Source organism: Mustela nivalis (assembly GCF_964662115.1).
Source record: "Mustela nivalis genome assembly, chromosome: 6".
NCBI lineage: Eukaryota > Metazoa > Chordata > Mammalia > Carnivora > Mustelidae > Mustela > Mustela nivalis.
Window position 1 is genome coordinate 89,478,568 of NC_139025.1, and position 17,323 is coordinate 89,495,890.

General features: G+C 36.4%; 1 protein-coding gene across 6 annotated transcripts in view; it reads right to left on the bottom strand.

Moving 5' to 3' along the window:
• CDIN1 (CDAN1 interacting nuclease 1) overlaps positions 1-17,323 on the bottom strand; it is a 237,204-nt gene that overhangs the window by 175,903 nt on the left and 43,978 nt on the right. For 4 of the 6 annotated variants that reach the window (XM_082735654.1, XM_082735657.1, XM_082735655.1 and 1 more), the window contains exons 2-5: positions 12,067-12,112; positions 11,113-11,177; positions 3,833-3,893; positions 473-545 (exon numbers count right to left, since the gene is read on the bottom strand). In XM_082735654.1, coding sequence (XP_082591780.1) covers positions 473-545; positions 3,833-3,893; positions 11,113-11,177; positions 12,067-12,112 — 245 coding nt within the window. The remainder of the gene's footprint in view (positions 1-472; positions 546-3,832; positions 3,894-11,112; positions 11,178-12,066; positions 12,113-17,323) is intronic. The other 2 variants (XM_082735658.1, XM_082735659.1) reach the window with 1 other exon arrangement.

Consider the following 17,323-nt stretch of genomic DNA (forward strand, 5'->3'; position numbering starts at 1 on the left):
TTAATTTAGGCTTGAACCTCCTCCTGTAGCTCTATTCTTTCCTTTTTTTATTTTTTATTTTCTTGTACGAAGACCAGTGAAATTCACGTTTGCATTTGGAAGTAGTATTTCTCCAGTCTGAATTAAAATAAAAAGGATGAATGTTTCTTCTAGAGCCAGTTCCTGACAGTGGTTTTTTAAATGATGTATCTTGTTCTATATATGAAAGATGAATCAATTGAGTTTGATACACATTGTCTATTTTGCTGAATGAAGAGGTGACTGTAGAATTTAGACAAAGAAGAAAGCATTATTCTGAAGACTAAAGTTGTGGGTGGTCCTTTATATTACATTTAATTGTCATTAACTGTTCATGATAGCTGTTTTGGAATCTGGCTCTCATTAAGTGACTTGAAATGCTGTGTAAATTATTTTTAAATTGGGGGAAGGGAGTAAAAGAGTACCATTAGAAAAAAGAAAAAACATAACTCACGTGGAGTTTCCTCGTGCTCTTGTAGAAACCTCTCTAGTATAATCCGAGCCATTAATGAGGGTGCATAGTCCACCTTTATGAAACAGAAATAGAAAATTAAAACTGTCAAGTTGTGCAATGAGTTGATATTCCAATATTTTGTCAACACTGAAGATTAAGTCGATTTTAATCAACCACAGCAAGCATCATTCATTAAAATCTTTCCTACTCTTGGTGGCTTCCATCATAATAAAATTATAGCAAGTATGATCTGTGCTGGTGAAAAAATAAGTGGGCCAAATTTATTGCATATAATACTGGAGCAAAAGGATGGAACAACTTGGAAATGTATTCATCTAAAACAGTGAAAGGGACTTCTCTCAATTCTCCCCAGTTTTTTCCACCAGTAGGCCAATATTACTTATCATTCTAACCATTCTTCGTTCTTTCAACTGTCTATATTTACATTGTTTTGAATTTTCAAAAAAATCCCTTCTGTTAGTGGTTACTTCCAGAAACTACCTTAAATTTCCTTAGCCATCAAAAATACAGATTTTACTGATTTTAGTTTATTTTATCCTTAAAGCCTGAACCCAAGTTTTGGTATAAGTTCCTTACATATCAAATACCTTGTTTACTATCTTGTTTGATACTGTAGAGACAGTAATAATAAAAAACAACAATAATAATCCCTGTAAGAGCCCCATCCTTAGGCTTATCTGAAATGTTACCTATCAATTTAGTTAATACAGAACCCACGGAAGTAACCTTCTTCCAAAGGATCAAACAGAAAACAGGAATACTCAAGCCAATGGTCATTTTAATTAATTAAAAATACATCTACTCTTTTGGAAACATACTGTTTTCTTTTTGGTTGTCAGATATTTTATTAACCATGGATTTAATTTCCCCAGAAAATAGGTGTGTGTTTTTCAAGAGCATTAATATTCCCCTAAAATAAGTCTTTTTATCTTAGGTATAAGATAGCAAATGTTCCTCATATATTATCACCATGAATTTTTTTTGACAGGTTTTCAAGTCCTGTCTTCATACCAAAATTTTATCTTGATTTAGTAACTAGACAAAAAGGCTGGCTTCATTTGTATGAACAGTTTTTTTCAAATATGTATGTACTTGGATGCCCTTAAATTCCCCAAGTAGAAAGAAATGCTTTCCACGAAGCTGCTTATTCCTAGTAACCCACATCAGAGCTGACACATGAAAAATGGTGAAATTACTGAAGGTAGTCCAGCCTGAATAAGGACTACCTTATTAGTTCAGGTACTTGCATCTCCCTAATTTTCATATTAATCATGTGTCCATCTTTCTCTGAAATAGGGCCATCATGCTTCATGTCAGAATTTAGCATGTAAGTAAAATTCGTAGTGCTTCAAATCTCACTTGAAAATATTTGTGTGGAGAGAACAGCATGACTAATCTTATTATTATTAACAAAATGAGATTTCCTAAAATATTAGCCTTGATATAGGAAAATTAGTATTAAGATATCTCTAAAAGTACTGAAGACCGTATCTAGTCTCTGGCCCCCAAATCAACAGTACAGTGTTCTTGTTTAAGGGCGCTACTGTACACTGTAACATACCAATGTTATATATTTCTCATCAATTTTTACAGTTTCCACTGATTAAATATATATTGACTCATAAAGCATTACCATCACATCAACTGTCACCAGATGCAAGCATATGTCATTTAGGTATTAACTATCATATAAAAATGGCAGCCTGGTTGTTTAGAAAACATAATCTGGTACCAGTCATTCCCAAATTTCCCTGATGCATTTGCAGTCACTCAGAAAGTGCTATTACCTCTATGCTAATCTGAAGCCAAAGGACAGAAAATATCTTTAATATCTCTTTAGGTTTTTTTTAGTTAAGTATTCTATACATTCATAATAAATAACAGGTTTACCGACATAGGAGAAAATTTCCACAGTACCAGAAGGTGGACCATGAAGGCAGCTAAATAAACTAAGCTCAACAGAATGATCCATTAAAAATTCAAATGAATATAAATTGCTACTACGTAAAACTTATGTCATTAATATCATTGTCTATAAAAATGAGTACCATATTTGTACCCCATTATTTCCAGATGCTGTTAGCTCCCTCCTTTATTTATTTATTTTTTTCATAAAGGACAATCACTAAATTCCTAGTTACAGCATAGTAACCTCAAGTTGTTAACAGAATCAACTCATAACAAACAGGTCTGAAGACATTTAAAAACCACCTCGCTTTAGAAGTAGAAAAAAGCTGAATATGTGTTTTGCTAGGAGGAGATGTGCATTTTATATGTTAACTATCCTATCAGATGGTGTAGACACTGCCTAGACTATTAAAACCTTCTACTATCTGATAGGTAATTGCTCATTTGCTGACTGTAGTGGTGCACAGCAGACAGAAGCTGTGAGAGAAACCATCCTTCCTTGCTAATGTAACATGTAGAACTTGCTGCTACCACAACACTTAATGCTCACAGTACTGAGTCATCTTTAATGCAAACACACATTTTCTGCCTTGCTTCTATGTTTTCCATTATAATGCAACACGAAAACAGTGTACATTGCATTCCATCCCTGTGAGGTTTGCATAAGCAGTTCCAAGTTAGACTAAATATTGTATTGCTCTTATTACAGTGGATAAATTTTTCAAAGTTTAGGAATTAAATATTTTATTTTTCAGTATGTTCTCCGCCACTATTATGAACTTTTTACAGCTTCTTCATTCATGGGAAATCTTTAGGGTTTCCTTTTCTAAATGTAAGACTATTATTTGTTTCCCCAAACAGAAGCAGATCAGAGTTAACAAATAAGTTCAATAAATCACTTTATATTTGGTGGTAGTAAGAACGGTATGTTTTTGATATAAAGAGACTTTTCTACAAGGCATGTATCTTTTACATTAATAAAAGTTTGCTAACAAAAAAATAAATCAAGTAAACATTACATTTTTAAGTTCATAATTTTTCTCTTCATTTTTATAGTAGTTAGAATAGGTTTTCTTGGCATGCACCTCTTTATTTAACACAGGTATTTCTCACACTAAATTAAGACAACATATCCAAAGATGAGCATGTCCTGAGCTGTTTGGCTGAAATTTCCCACAAAATAAGAAACCAAGAAGCTGTTTATACATTTGCTTTAAAAGAAGCAGACTAATTATGTTAACTGATTTATTAGTATATGAAGTTCTTTGTCCAATTATTAAAACTACAAAGAGACCAGGGAGCAATTTAAATGTCGAATGTACCTCAAAACCTCTTTCTTTAAGGTTAATTATAATTCCAAGCAAAGCTACTCTAGATAGGCCCCTTAGGTTTTATATGCAGGTTTAAATAAAATAATAACAATAACATTACCTCATTGGCCAGCTCCAGGAGCACTGGGGCTGCTCCATTTCTCCCCACTCCATTCAGGTACCTAGACAGACAAAGCCAAGTGGTAATGCAGTGACAAGAAAAGGCCAGCATAGACTTGTCAGCATCCCTTGTGTGTACACGTTTCTCTTGGGCAAATGCCACACTCAACTCTAGTTAAAGTATGCTACTGTCATAGGAAAGCATAGAAGGGAAAAGGAAAACAAAACAACTTACCTCAAAACAACTGGAAACTTACTAACTGAAGTCGGGGGCGTGAGGTCTGAGCACGTCGGGCCCCCTTCCCTTCTGTGAAGATGGAAGTTATTTTTGAAAAGAACTAGCCCTATCACCTGGCTTTATACCATAAGCTCCTTAAGCAAAGGAAATAAGTTTATTCTTATGGTTTGAGAAAAGCATCCATTGGTTGACACCTTATTAAGAAACAAATGGAGCAGACTTGTCATCGGTGGGTCAGTGTCAGGCAGTACAAGCCATCATTTGATCTGTCCTGGATTTCAAGCATAACCTCCATCCCTCCTCCTACTCTAACCCAGCTATAAACAAAACAAAACAAAGCAAAACAACAAAAAAACCTCGCCAAATCCATCCCAGACATGGAAGCCAAAGTGATTTTTTTTTTTTTTAAGCAAAAATTTGAATGGGTCATTCTCCTCAAAACATTTCAGAGCCCCAAGTCAAATTTCAAGGTTCAATTATAACCACTTAATACCTCTTATAAACTTCTTCATAATCTGGTTTCCACCTACTGTCCTTGCCCAGTCCCATCTGTCATCACAGTTCTGCACTCCAACCTTTACCTGAAGAACTCGTGATTTGGATTACATGTAACTTTCCTCAATCCACCACAAGCCAGGAGTTAAGTTAGGTGTCCCAAGGTGGTAAGGATCTCTCCATCACTTAATATAGCAGCATATTGTATCTGCCTAGTTACTTGTCCACCTCAGACCCATTTCCCAGTGCAGGGTTGAAAGCCTGATGAGGGTAGAGGAATTGTATTTTATTCAACTAATTATGCCTAAAACAGTTCTGGCTTATAATAGCTCATTGTATTATACATATATTTTTTTCTTTAATAAATGACTGATTTAATAACTTTTAAAAGCCATACTGGACAAGAAAAATACATTCGATATGGATGTTTTCTCTATAGTATGCTGTTTGAGTGAATAAATTAACAATATCTGTTTTGATAGTAAAAATCAAAGTCAACAGATGAGGTCTTCCATGTAACTACCACAAGCAGATACTAAAATGTATTATTTCACAAGTATATTTATGGAGATGTATGATTTTTCCTATAAACAAAGTGGAGTAAATGTAAATTTATTCAAGGTAGGAAGTCTCAGGATCATTATAACTTCAAAGTAATTCTAACAAATTCCATTACCATGTATTGGGGACTTCCTTAAAACAACTATTTAAGAATCTAAATCTAAATCTAAATCTAAAACTATTTAAGAATCTAATTGAGAAATAAGCACTCTCAGAATTTAAAAAAAAAAAAAAAAAAAAAAAGGCAAGTACGGTTAAGAGAAAGACCCTGGGAACCAGCTTAGCTCAGAACCTCACATCAACTCACAACATTTCCACTGTGCTGACAGGGCTGTTCCGGAAACAGCCAATCCGTTTGGCCAAGTCTCACCAACTAATCCTGTGTTCATATCCACCAAACATGTACATTCATTAAGGGTGTAGGCTCTGGGTCAGATTAGCTAAGCCTATACTGATATTAGGGTATCTTTACAGCTTCCTACTCAACATTCATTTATCCCACAAATATTTCTGAGAGCTAACTTGTACTGGGCCTATTCCAGGTTCTGAAGGAGCAGCAAAGAACAAACCTTCCATGGTTCCTGCCATCACAGAAGTGATACTGAAGTGGAGAGACAAACAATGAAAACACAGAAGTACCTACATAATATAATGACCTATTCTACGATAAAATGGAAGCTTGGATGGGTGGGTGGGGAAGCCTTCTCTAAGGAAGCGACACATGGGTTGAGACCCGTAAGAAGGCAAGAGGGGAGCCATGGGAGGATGAACATTCCCAGCGAGAAAACAATAAGCACAAATGTCAGGAATGTGTCCGGGGTGTCTGAGGACCAGGAAAGGCTCTAGTGTGACCAGAGCAAAGCTTTGAAAGCTGTTTGAAAATAATGAAAACAAAAAAAAATAGTTAGACCACAGACTGCTACCTATGCCAGAGAACTGTCGTTTGGACTCAAAACTCCATGGTTTCATGTACATGTCGCATTAACCATTAACCAATGGTGTGTCTCTATTAAGTTTATAAAGAACAGGAGATGGTCAAACAATAACCCTCTATATCTACACAGAAACATGTTTGTACTTAATACAGTGGAAATTCCTAATTATGAGCTTGTTAAAAGCTGCTAGTTGTCAAGAAACAAGACCCCAGGGTATGGATGAAATCTGTCTGGGCTCTCTTAGCTGATGAACAGTAAAGCTCTGAAATGGAACCCCTTCTCCCAAGGTCGACTGAGGAGCCTTCAAACGCTGAAAAGGGTAGACCTGCTTCTAAATATATTTATTCATCTTCTATACCAAGTGACGCATCAGTTTTATTCCAATTTTTAGATTGGCAATCAAAGGAGCATACTAATTACAGAAAACATTCAGTAAGACATGATCAGAAATTTCTAATGCTATCCTTCTCTGCATTCTCAAAACACCTTGTGCAAACTTGCAGTGTAGACTTTCCATACATTTACAATGGCTTGTTTCTCTCTCCGGTTGGCCTGGAAGCTCCTTGGGAGAGGACTACACAAATGAATGCTGAACCTACATCCAACAGATCCTTAGCAAAGATCTGAATTACAACTGATATATAAAGATGTGATAATGGATATTACATTATGGTGACCTGGGCCATCTTCCCAATACCTATTTGTATATTAAAACATGTATATATAAAAAGAAGTTATATGCCATCCTCTAAGCCTTGCCATAGGAGGACTAAGAAATATTATCTTGTGGGTGAAACCATCCTTAAAAAATCTTCATGGAAAGTCTGTTTTATGGTTTTTTTTTGAGTGTGAAAGATTCATTAGCATCTAAGATTAAAACAACATGTACTGAATTTAAAATAATTTTAAAGATTTTATTTACTTGAGAGAAAGAGAGAGACAGAGGGCACACGCATAAGCATTAGGAGAGGCAGAGGGAGAAGAGACTCCTCACTGAGCAGGGAGTCTTACTGGGGGCTAATCCCAGGACCCTGGGTCATGACCTGAGCTGAAGGCAGATACTTAACCGACTGAGCCACCCAGGCATCCCTGGTTTAAAACATCAACGGCAAAGTTATTTGATGTTTATTATTTTCATAATAATTATAATGGTAGAATTTCAAAAACCTATCAAAATTCTATTCTAAGCTTACAGCTGAATACCACCTTTGTTGATTCTACCTTTAAAACTTCTGGAGCCCATCTCCATGTATGCAGCTGTTTTTCCCACTAAAATAGAGTAGTTGAGGACAGGTACCATGTCTTATTCAATTTGTATGCTTGATTCCTAGTTTGGTAAATGGGACACAGTATGTGCAAAGTAAGTTGTGCTAATTAAACAAAGCAGTGGTTCAAATTTTCAGAAACTTTTTTTCATGTAATGTCAATAACATATTTGAGCTAGCCTCTTTTCCGTGTGAACCAATTGATCTGATTCTCTAAAGCTAATAAAGCTGGCCCTCAAACAGTGTGTGTTGGAAGAAGGGAAAATATGGGAGACACCATTTCTAAACTTTGCTGTTGATGGGGATTTGCAAATCTGACCACCAGTGAATGTGTCTGTGCACATGTGCACACATGCCCCTATGCAACAGTCTGGTTGGATCTAAATAAATTTTACCAGGTATGTTTCCAATTTGGAAATAAAATGCCATTAATAAAGGGGGAAAGAAAAGAGTTGTTTTCAAAATGAACACCAAAGTGTATCTGTACAACATGAAGAAGTGAGGAAATTTCTTCAATAATTCAAAAGCTTGAGAAAACATTTTCAGCTGATATTGGGATACTTTGAACTTTCAGTTAACCACAATGGAATCACACTGTGGACTGTATGGTTTATAAATACAGACTTCAAATTCTGAATTGAGATCATCTCAGCAATATCAAGAATGCAGAGATGCAGGAATTCCCTGACAGTGTTAGGGGGGAAGCCATTACAACCTTTCTAGACAGTGATTTGGCAACATATAATAAAATCTTTAAATGCTCATTATTTGTGCCAGTAATTATATACACAGAAATCTTAAAAAAACTAATCCAATATGTAAATACTTATGTACCAAACTGTTTATCACAGTATTATTTTTATATTACAACATTGGAAACATACAGGTTCAACAGAGTTATAATTCAGTGAGGTACTTTCATATGACGAAATAATGCAATCAATAAAATGTTTATAAAAAGCTTTCTACAAAGTGACATTATGTCATACACATTTTTCCAAGTATAAAATTCAGGATTCAAAATGGTATATATAGTATGACCTCATCTATATAAAAATGGATTGACAAAGAACTAGAATGAAAAATACAACAGTGGTTATCTCTGGTTGCCACAGTTACGGGTGCTCATTCATTCCTTTCTATACCATCACAAGTGTGCATAATTTCTACAATATACAAGTATTACTTTTATAAAAGAAAAAGAATTGAAGAAAGTATTAATATTGTCAAACTGCTTAAATATATTTTGATATAATGCAATTTGCTTTTATTATTATCAGCTGGAAAAAAAAAAAAAAACTCTCTTAAGGCCAATTTACCTTAGAGAATACAGGGACATTAAACCAGCACATTTACAAGAGGCTGTGGGTCAATCCATCTGCAAGGTAACAATGTAACCCATCTCCAGGCACAGAGTAGAGGGCAGAAAGCCAGGGAGTAGAATGGTCAAGTGAGAAACTGGTGAGACTTGCTTTCCTATTAGTCTGTCCATTACAACAACCTAACTTCACATTTTTGCTTCAAAATGTTGCGACTCCTTGAAACAATTGAGATTCTCACATTTAAATAAATGTATAAGCATATATAAATACATGTGTATATATTTCTGTATTCTCATTATTGCTCACCCGAATGCTTATCAAAAAGTAATCATATTTACAGGAAAGAATTTTATTTTGGCTTGACCCGCTCAGATAATCCAATATAGTATGTTTATACCTCAGTAATTAAGTATACTTTTAAATGAAACTAAATTTTAGAAAGCAACACTGAGAGGTCACAGAAACTATCTAATTAAAATAGCCTTTAAGCAACAGTGAAAATGACAGTCAGGGAGTAGCTCCATGGCCGGTAAGCAGATCTCCAAATTTCTAGGAAAGGCTCTATTTTCCACTGCTTATGTTACCAAGGTTTTAAAGACTGGACATAGAACCAAACTTTTATATAATGGCCTAACACAATCATTTTTACAATCAAAAATGTACTTTTTGACATATAAGTAATTTTTCAGTCTTTCCTTGGAGGGTCTGGATTCTAAAGCTATTGTGGACTTCATAACACTTTGTGAGCCATTCTTCATTTTTCATGAATGATTTAGGTATAACTTTCATTCAAATGTTAATGTCACTGATGAGGACTGTAATTTTTGAAAAAAATCAATTCAAATTCTACAAGGACTTGTTTGCAGGGGAATTCTCCTAGACACAAAAGTGTGTGTGCATATGTGGTGTCTGTATTCCTAACAGATGCTACTACTGAAAACTGAAAGCATCTCTTATCATACATGGCACAGTGTATAATTTTTTAAAAGGCTAACTTCAATAACTTTTCTTTTCAGTAAACACTTCTCAATTCTTAAAAATGACTTGATAGAAACATCATACCGATATTTATTCTAGATACTCATTTCATTCATAAAACTTTTGTGCATAAAAATCCTTCATCTAAAATCAGTGGTGTCACTCTCACCACAGAAACGTTGATCTGTCAATCTTAGGCGTAATAATATAAGAGCATATTTCAGACATTTTTCCTTTCTAATATGTCCTTGAAATCTTTAAGAAACCAACCAACAATTCTAATGCAAACCATTACCATTTACAGTTAATAAATTATTCAGTCATATTACAAAGACAACAACATTTTTAGAACTTTTATAAGAGAGCAACTTTAAACATTCTGTTTTAGAACAGAGGTTGAAAACTATTTATAATAAATTAGGCTGAAATTAATATATCCCCTGGATACTACATTGTTGATTTAGTACCCAGATTGTCTTTTTAAATACAAAACCCCAGGATGCCTGGATGGCTCAGTCAGGCAAGCATCTGGCTTCGACTCAGGTCATGATCCCACAGTCCTGGGATGGAGCCCCACATTGGGCTCCCTGCTCAGCAGGGAGTCTGCTTCTTCCTCTGTCCCTCCCCCAACTCATGGGTGCCCTCTCTCTCTCTCCCACACACACAAATAAATAAATAAGTTAATTAAATATTTGGGGAAAAAACCCATCATTATATATTTTAAAAAATATATAAAACTCCACTTAAAATGTGAGAGTCCTCTATTATTATCCATCTCTGTATGTCCTTACTTGACATGCCTTTTTTTCCCATTTTTTTAAAAGATTTTATTTATTCAGTTGCGAGAGAGAGAGAGACAGAGCGAGCATTAGCAAGGTGGAGGGGCAAAGGGAGAAGGATAAGCAGACTCTCCACTGAGCAGGGAGCCTGATGCAGGGCTCAATCCCAGGACCCTGGGAACGTGACCTGAGCCAAACGCAGATGCTTAACCATCTGAGCTACCCAGGGGCCCCCCCACTTTTTTTCCCCATTTCTAAAATGGCAAACCTAATACCTATGATACAAAACAGAAGTGAACCAAAATTCAATCTTCTTTTCTAATGTATTTTTCAACTTGTTGATCTAAATGAGAAAGAAAACTTGATTTGAGAACTTTCACACATATACATAGATACATGTGTATATTAACATGTATCTATACAAGATACACACTTACAATAAGTTTAAAGTAGCTAACTGAGATTCTATAATACTGTAAGGATTTCTTACACAGTATGCATATATACAATCAAGACAGCCTCACCATGTTCTTTAAACAAACCATTTGAGAAATCAAGCAAACATACACCTGAAGTCTTAAGTAAGACTTATATCACAATGCCCTGAAATGTTATATAGACAATTAGTTTAGTAACCTAATTTATTCATAATTATTATTACAATTAATAGGTACTATGATACCCTCTAGTGGGGCAGGCAGGTCATACCTCTGATAATAACTTTCAATCGCTTCTGAAGTATGATGTTTGGCATGTGTTCTTTTAATATGTTTCTGAAACAAAACAAAAAAAGATTCTTATGTTGTGTCACGCATCAGGTTCAAGAACAGAATGACATACCTCTTCATCCTAATATCTAGCATATAGGGCAAACTGAAAAATAGTTTGGGGATTTGGGCGGTGGTAGGTCTTTTTTCCTTCCATTCTACGAATCTATGCATTTTAATCTCTACTGCTTGGCCGGGATGTCTTCAGCCTGTAGCACAAGGTACAGTATGTATGTAAAAGCCAACAGGGTCATAGTAATTGAATCTAAATAAGTTTGCTTAGGGTTGCAGAGGGCAAAGAAAAACTTGTTCCCTCTTTCAACCTTTGTATTAATTTTCCCCCAATTCAATTCCATCTAAGTCTTCTGCACTCTAGTTTTACAATCCAATTGCCATTTTTAACCAGGAAGAACATTGCTTAAAAACAACTTATTTGAAAACTACAAAAAGTAATTCCATAGAGACTTGCCACTTGACTGACACCTGTCATCTCATGATAAATGACTCCATTTTCTGCCTCTCTTGCCTTCTGCCACTCCAGCAATGGTCATTTATCATCATCTCTGTCAGCAATGGAAAGCAGCACTGACAGTGCAAGTCAGCAAACATTTAGCACATAGAACCACGCAACACAGGGAAATTATTATTGTCAGAATAATAATGGTTTAGCATAATTTATTACAGGTCCACCAAATAAGCAAAGGCTAGATGTTATTAGACAGATGGATGGGTAGGCTTGGCAGGCCTCCACTGAGACGCAGGCGGTGCTTGATGTGGAAAGGAGAACATCCTCCAACCCAATCAGAGAGCTGGCAGTTCAATTACAAAGAAATAAAGGGACATTCATCATTCAATTAGGCACCTGTCAACCCTCACAAAGGAGAAAACTTCTAACCTGGTACTCCTGGGAGAAGATGCTCAGCAGAGTGGCCTGCGATTGACTGGAACAAATAAAAGAAGGACAAAGTTAATTACTGGAGTGCACGGCAAAGAAACAAAAGAGAAAGGAGCTTCAAAGGTAGGCCTGCTGCCCTGTAATCTAACAGAACATGAAAACAAGTGTGGAAAAGTTGTTCCAGATGAACACCTCAAACAAAGGCTTCCTGCTGCTAGGTCAAGGAGACAGAAAAAGGGAAAGGGAAAAATATGGATGGTCTCGGAGCAAACGATCACACAACTTGGACTTTCGTTACCTTTAGAATGATTATAAATCATGTCTGTAGCGTGCAGTTATGTTAAAACAGACCAAAAGGAGGCAAGGTTTATTTCCATTAATAAATGATAGGAGTCAAATCCTATAAACAGTGGAGAACATGTGGTTCACTCACTGGCAACATTCTAAATTAATTTTGTTAGTAGACAGGTATCCTCTTCTGTAGCTATCTCAGAGTCGAGGGGAAAACTATGGTCTTCACTAGAATTAACACCTAGAGACCACTGGAATGTTCCTACTGACACTAGCGGGCTTTGAAAATAGGAGCTTTAACAGCAGAAAGCTGAGGTCCTGGGGGTACGTCATTCCCAAAGACGGCTGTAAGCCTTATGCATCCAAGACTCCACACAACGTCAAACACCTGGCAGCCAAACAACCTGGAAAACACTCTTCCCCAGTGGGAATTTGCCTCTCACAATTGTGAACATTTACTAACAGAACGGAATTTTTTTTTTTCTCTAAAAAGCAATCAGTATCCTACTGCTACTCTTTCTGATTGCCCTCTGTAGATATATCTACCTTATCGTAACTTGAGAACAATTAATTATTTCTGATATATTTTCCTACTAAATGCTATCTGAACAAATTACAGTGTTAATAATTTGACTTTTATGGTACACCAAAGCACTATGAATAATTAAAATTTTTCTACGCGTGAATGAAACCTCTTAAGCTCATCACAGGTAATTTGGAGAGTGTGAAATAAAAACAATGACAACACCTTTCTTTACTCAGTGCCACAGTGTTGCCATTCTCTCCATACCAGCATAGATCTGGCTTCAAAACCTTTGCCATTCTCATCAGACTACAAAAAAAAAAGGTTAAAAAACCACAAACACTATATGTGATTAGCAAGGAAAACTGACCATTACTAAAGAACTGCTTCAATAACTCAAAAACACTGAATAAAAAATTATTAAAAAATTATAAACTTGCTATGGTCCAATGTTTTTCAGTTTCCCTTTAAAAATGGAAACCACCTTTGAAAGAGCCAATTTTACACATAAAATCTTCCTATTATTCCTGGCTTGCCTGAACGTCATATGAAATCACATACCCCAGTAAGGCTTCTGAGAAAAAAATGGCAAAATTAAGCTTACATCTTTATAAACTACTGAATAAGTCAATACATTATTTATGCACAATAAATAGACCCCCTCCTCATTATACAGCAAAACATATTTAGGTTAGCCATTTAGTGATAGACAAAATGTCAGTCTCTAAGGGTCAGAAAATATGATGGAAATAAATGTGTTTGTAATGGGCAAGCTGGGGACCAATGACAAAGGAGGATATTTTATTCCTAAAGTGAATAAAACAAAAGTGTAACCGTGGACACCCAGAATGGGAGAAGTAAGAGACAGCTGGAGAAGTAAGTTCAGGAATAAACAGTTTCTGAGTGAGAAGCTGGTCAGGAGCTGAGGGTACTGTAAAAATGGAAGATGAGATAATGTCTCTAGCCAGGAAACTATCTTTACACTGCTCAGAATTCAATTCAGCGGAAACTGTGCATCACGTCTATGGAGTAACCCATTTTCTCAAGGGCCAATGGGGTTAGAGAGAAGATTCCAGGAGTAGGTAAATACTGGCCAGCCTAGACATAAAGAGAGCAAATGACATACCTACAATAGTATAAAGGACAGACAGACCTGGGTCCCAAATGCTTTGTGTTTGGTTGACTAGACAAAGCTGTAGAGAGCTGAATGTCCTCTGCCAGGTTATTTGCCAACCAAACTCTGTTCGTGTATGCACTAATAAGCTTATAGAAGAGTGCTCTGAATAAGACTCATACCTCAAAGAGCAGAGAAGCATTAGTGAAAGCAAGATATTGACTGCAATGTATACCATTTGCTACTTTACTCTGGAGTGCTAATTCTAAGATACTCCTAGGGAAAGAGGCGAGAAGAGGTTAGAGCAATCACTGTCTACAAGAGTATAGCTCTGAAGAGCTTACCATGTCTGCCCCTCTCCCTCCACAACCTCCCAGTGTTTGATTTGATTTTGGCTGAGAGTGCAGAAGTTTTGGTATAAACAATCACCAGGTTCACAAGCAATATGGTTTTCAGCCAATGAGGGGGAGAGAAAAAGACACTGCATAACTGTGAAGTTTCTCTGGAATATTACAATCAGTCGGCAGTATTCACTGAGCATCACTACTGCCCGAGGTCATGGGTAGGGCGAAATATGCCATCAAGATAAAAAAAGAAAAGAAAAAACGAAGTAACTGACTTAGAGGAAACTTTCAACATGTATGTACAGCCAAAAAATAAAAAATGAGAACACTGTCAAGTACCAACATTTTTAGGGATTTAGTAAAGCAAATCACAGCCTGAATCCTCACCTATTTCAAGACTACACTGGCTTTGGAGCCCACCTGTGTCCCTTAGCATGTATGTGTTTTAGATCTACATGTTCAAAAACAGAGTCACTCATTTTGCACAAATGCCCAAGATATATTATTAAAACCTCTTCAAAAATCAGTTGTCTTTTTCCCCATACTACCCTCCCAGATGAAGAACCTCACCCAGTAGCTTTCTGAGAAAAGAAGAGCAAGCTAGTGGACCCCTAGAATGGCTATGTAAAACCTTGCACAAGTTGTGTGAATGGTCACACAGAGCCCAGGAACCGTCATACCACAGTGGTGGGTAAGCAAGCTGAGGTCAGAGCCAACATGATGAGGATGGCAGCACAGAAGGGGGAAAGATCCCAGGGCCTTGAGAACATTGTTGAACTGCTCAAGCAACATGAATTGAACTGACCACGCTCCATACTTCTTCTGAGTAATAATATATGCTTTTTCTTTTTTTTTTGAACCTTCAAGAAGAAATAAACCCACTCAGGTTTCTATGTGTCCTGGAAATAGGAGACGTGATAGATGGAGAAGGAGAAAAAGTACTCCATCATGATGGCACATGTATGGGATACGCTACTTGGAAAGGATTGTCCATTTTTGTCCTTTCTAATTCTCTTCTTAGCTGGCAGCTACTATATTTGGCTTTCTTAAAATTGTTCCTCTGTCACTGTGTCACCAACTTGATGTGCCCAGAGATCATAAATTGGGGGGGGGGTGTATATGATTTTTCCACACAGATTTTAAATATTGATGGGGTACTATTTACTCTCATTTTATACTGCATTCAGGACTCTTCAAATGTCAGATGAAAAAGTGATATACTAGCTCCCCATTCAATATCTAACTCAACATGTCCCCATATCTGCCCAGCTAAGATATTCAAGTAACCTGAAGGACATTAGAGAAAATGAACATCAGAGGGTTTCATGAGTGCTATAGAGACTAAGAACAAACAGCTCAGCACTGTCCTAGTTGCAATTCAACTTTCATATAAGGAGGAAGTCCTCACATACCTAGGTGGAGACTTAAAAAAATTCCCCTTTCAAGTACCCTACCTCTGAAAAAAGACCATAAAAAGGTAAATACATCATTTACTTTCCAAGCTCCTTTTGCTACAGAATCTGGGAAGCTTAAATGTCTATACTTTACTGAGCTCAAAATTCACTGAGTAAAATAAATATTATTTCTGGAGCTCAGAAAGCAGTAAGCCAATTAAAGGGAGATGAAGCGGGATACTCCTACAAAGCAATAGACTTAGAGACCTCATGGTTACAAGGTACAGCCTCCCTAAGTCTGTAAAAGAACACAATGGAACACTGGCTCTATGTGGTTAATGATTCAGAGTACTGGTCAAGGAAGGTCTTCTATGACAGCAATGCATTTACCCTCCCCGGCTCCCACGTTCCTACACACCTACACACAAAGTCAAACAGAAAGCCTACCCCCCACTCCATAAAATGAAAATGAGACTTAGTAAGAGAGAAAGACTTGGTAGGAAAAAAAAAAAAAAAACGAAAAACAGTTTTTTTCTTTTTTTCTCCCAGAAACAGAGAATTCAAAATGGAAAGAATCTGGAGAGAGACTACTGTTACTCTGATCCTGGTGGGTGGGGAGGACCAGACAGGAGGAGAAAAATAGTTAAATTCAAGAAATAGAGAAATACTTATGCATTCTACCTACCCCCCATTACCTCTCTTCCCAATTTTCAACTTCATACCAAGGTTGCAGACTATAGTTTATGCCCAATCATGGCAAATATTCCCATAAATGACTATATAGATGGCAGCATTAGACTTAACAGTAATCAATTATCAAAAGGAAAAATTTTGAAAGGCTATAGGTGTGACATATATGAAAAACAAGTGGTTACTGTCCCAGGCTCTTAACTGATCTTGCTGGTAACCTGAAGTTACATATAAAACAGCTCTACCACAAGAGCTAACATTTATATGGATATTTTTGGGGGGCTAGACATTGAACTGGGCGCTTTGTTTTACCCCCACAACAACCCTCTGAGGTCAGTCCTGTTATCTTCCTTATTTTAAAGATGTGGAAATGAAGGAAGAGAAGTTAAATAATACACATAATTGCTTATTTGTAGAGCGAGGCAATAAAAATCCAGGTCCAATTCCCAAACCCAGTTCCCAGAAATCAGTTCTACATGTCATGTATACTAATAACCCTGCTTAAGCATTTATATGATATCACACTACACTCCAGACAACACTACAAGGTAGGCACTGTTGCTTTCTTAATAGGAAACTGAATTCATGGATGTTTTGAGCAAATTCTGTGACCTTAGACAATATTCCCTTTTTTGAAAAAATCAAATTGCAGTTTTCCTTTAACTAGCTACATAAAAATGCTGTTCTTTTTTATGTTGAAAGTTAAAGGAACTACTGACTTTAAGAAACAGTCTAGGATTAAAAAATTGCTGGGTAATTTCCATTATTCCCGCTGTAGCTAAGGTATATTTTGTTAATAACCACACCATTGACTGAAGTGTCTCTATGTGATTGCATATATGTATTTTGCTCAAAATGCCATTTACTGTATGTAAAGTAGCTTTAAATCCTTCCCTGAACA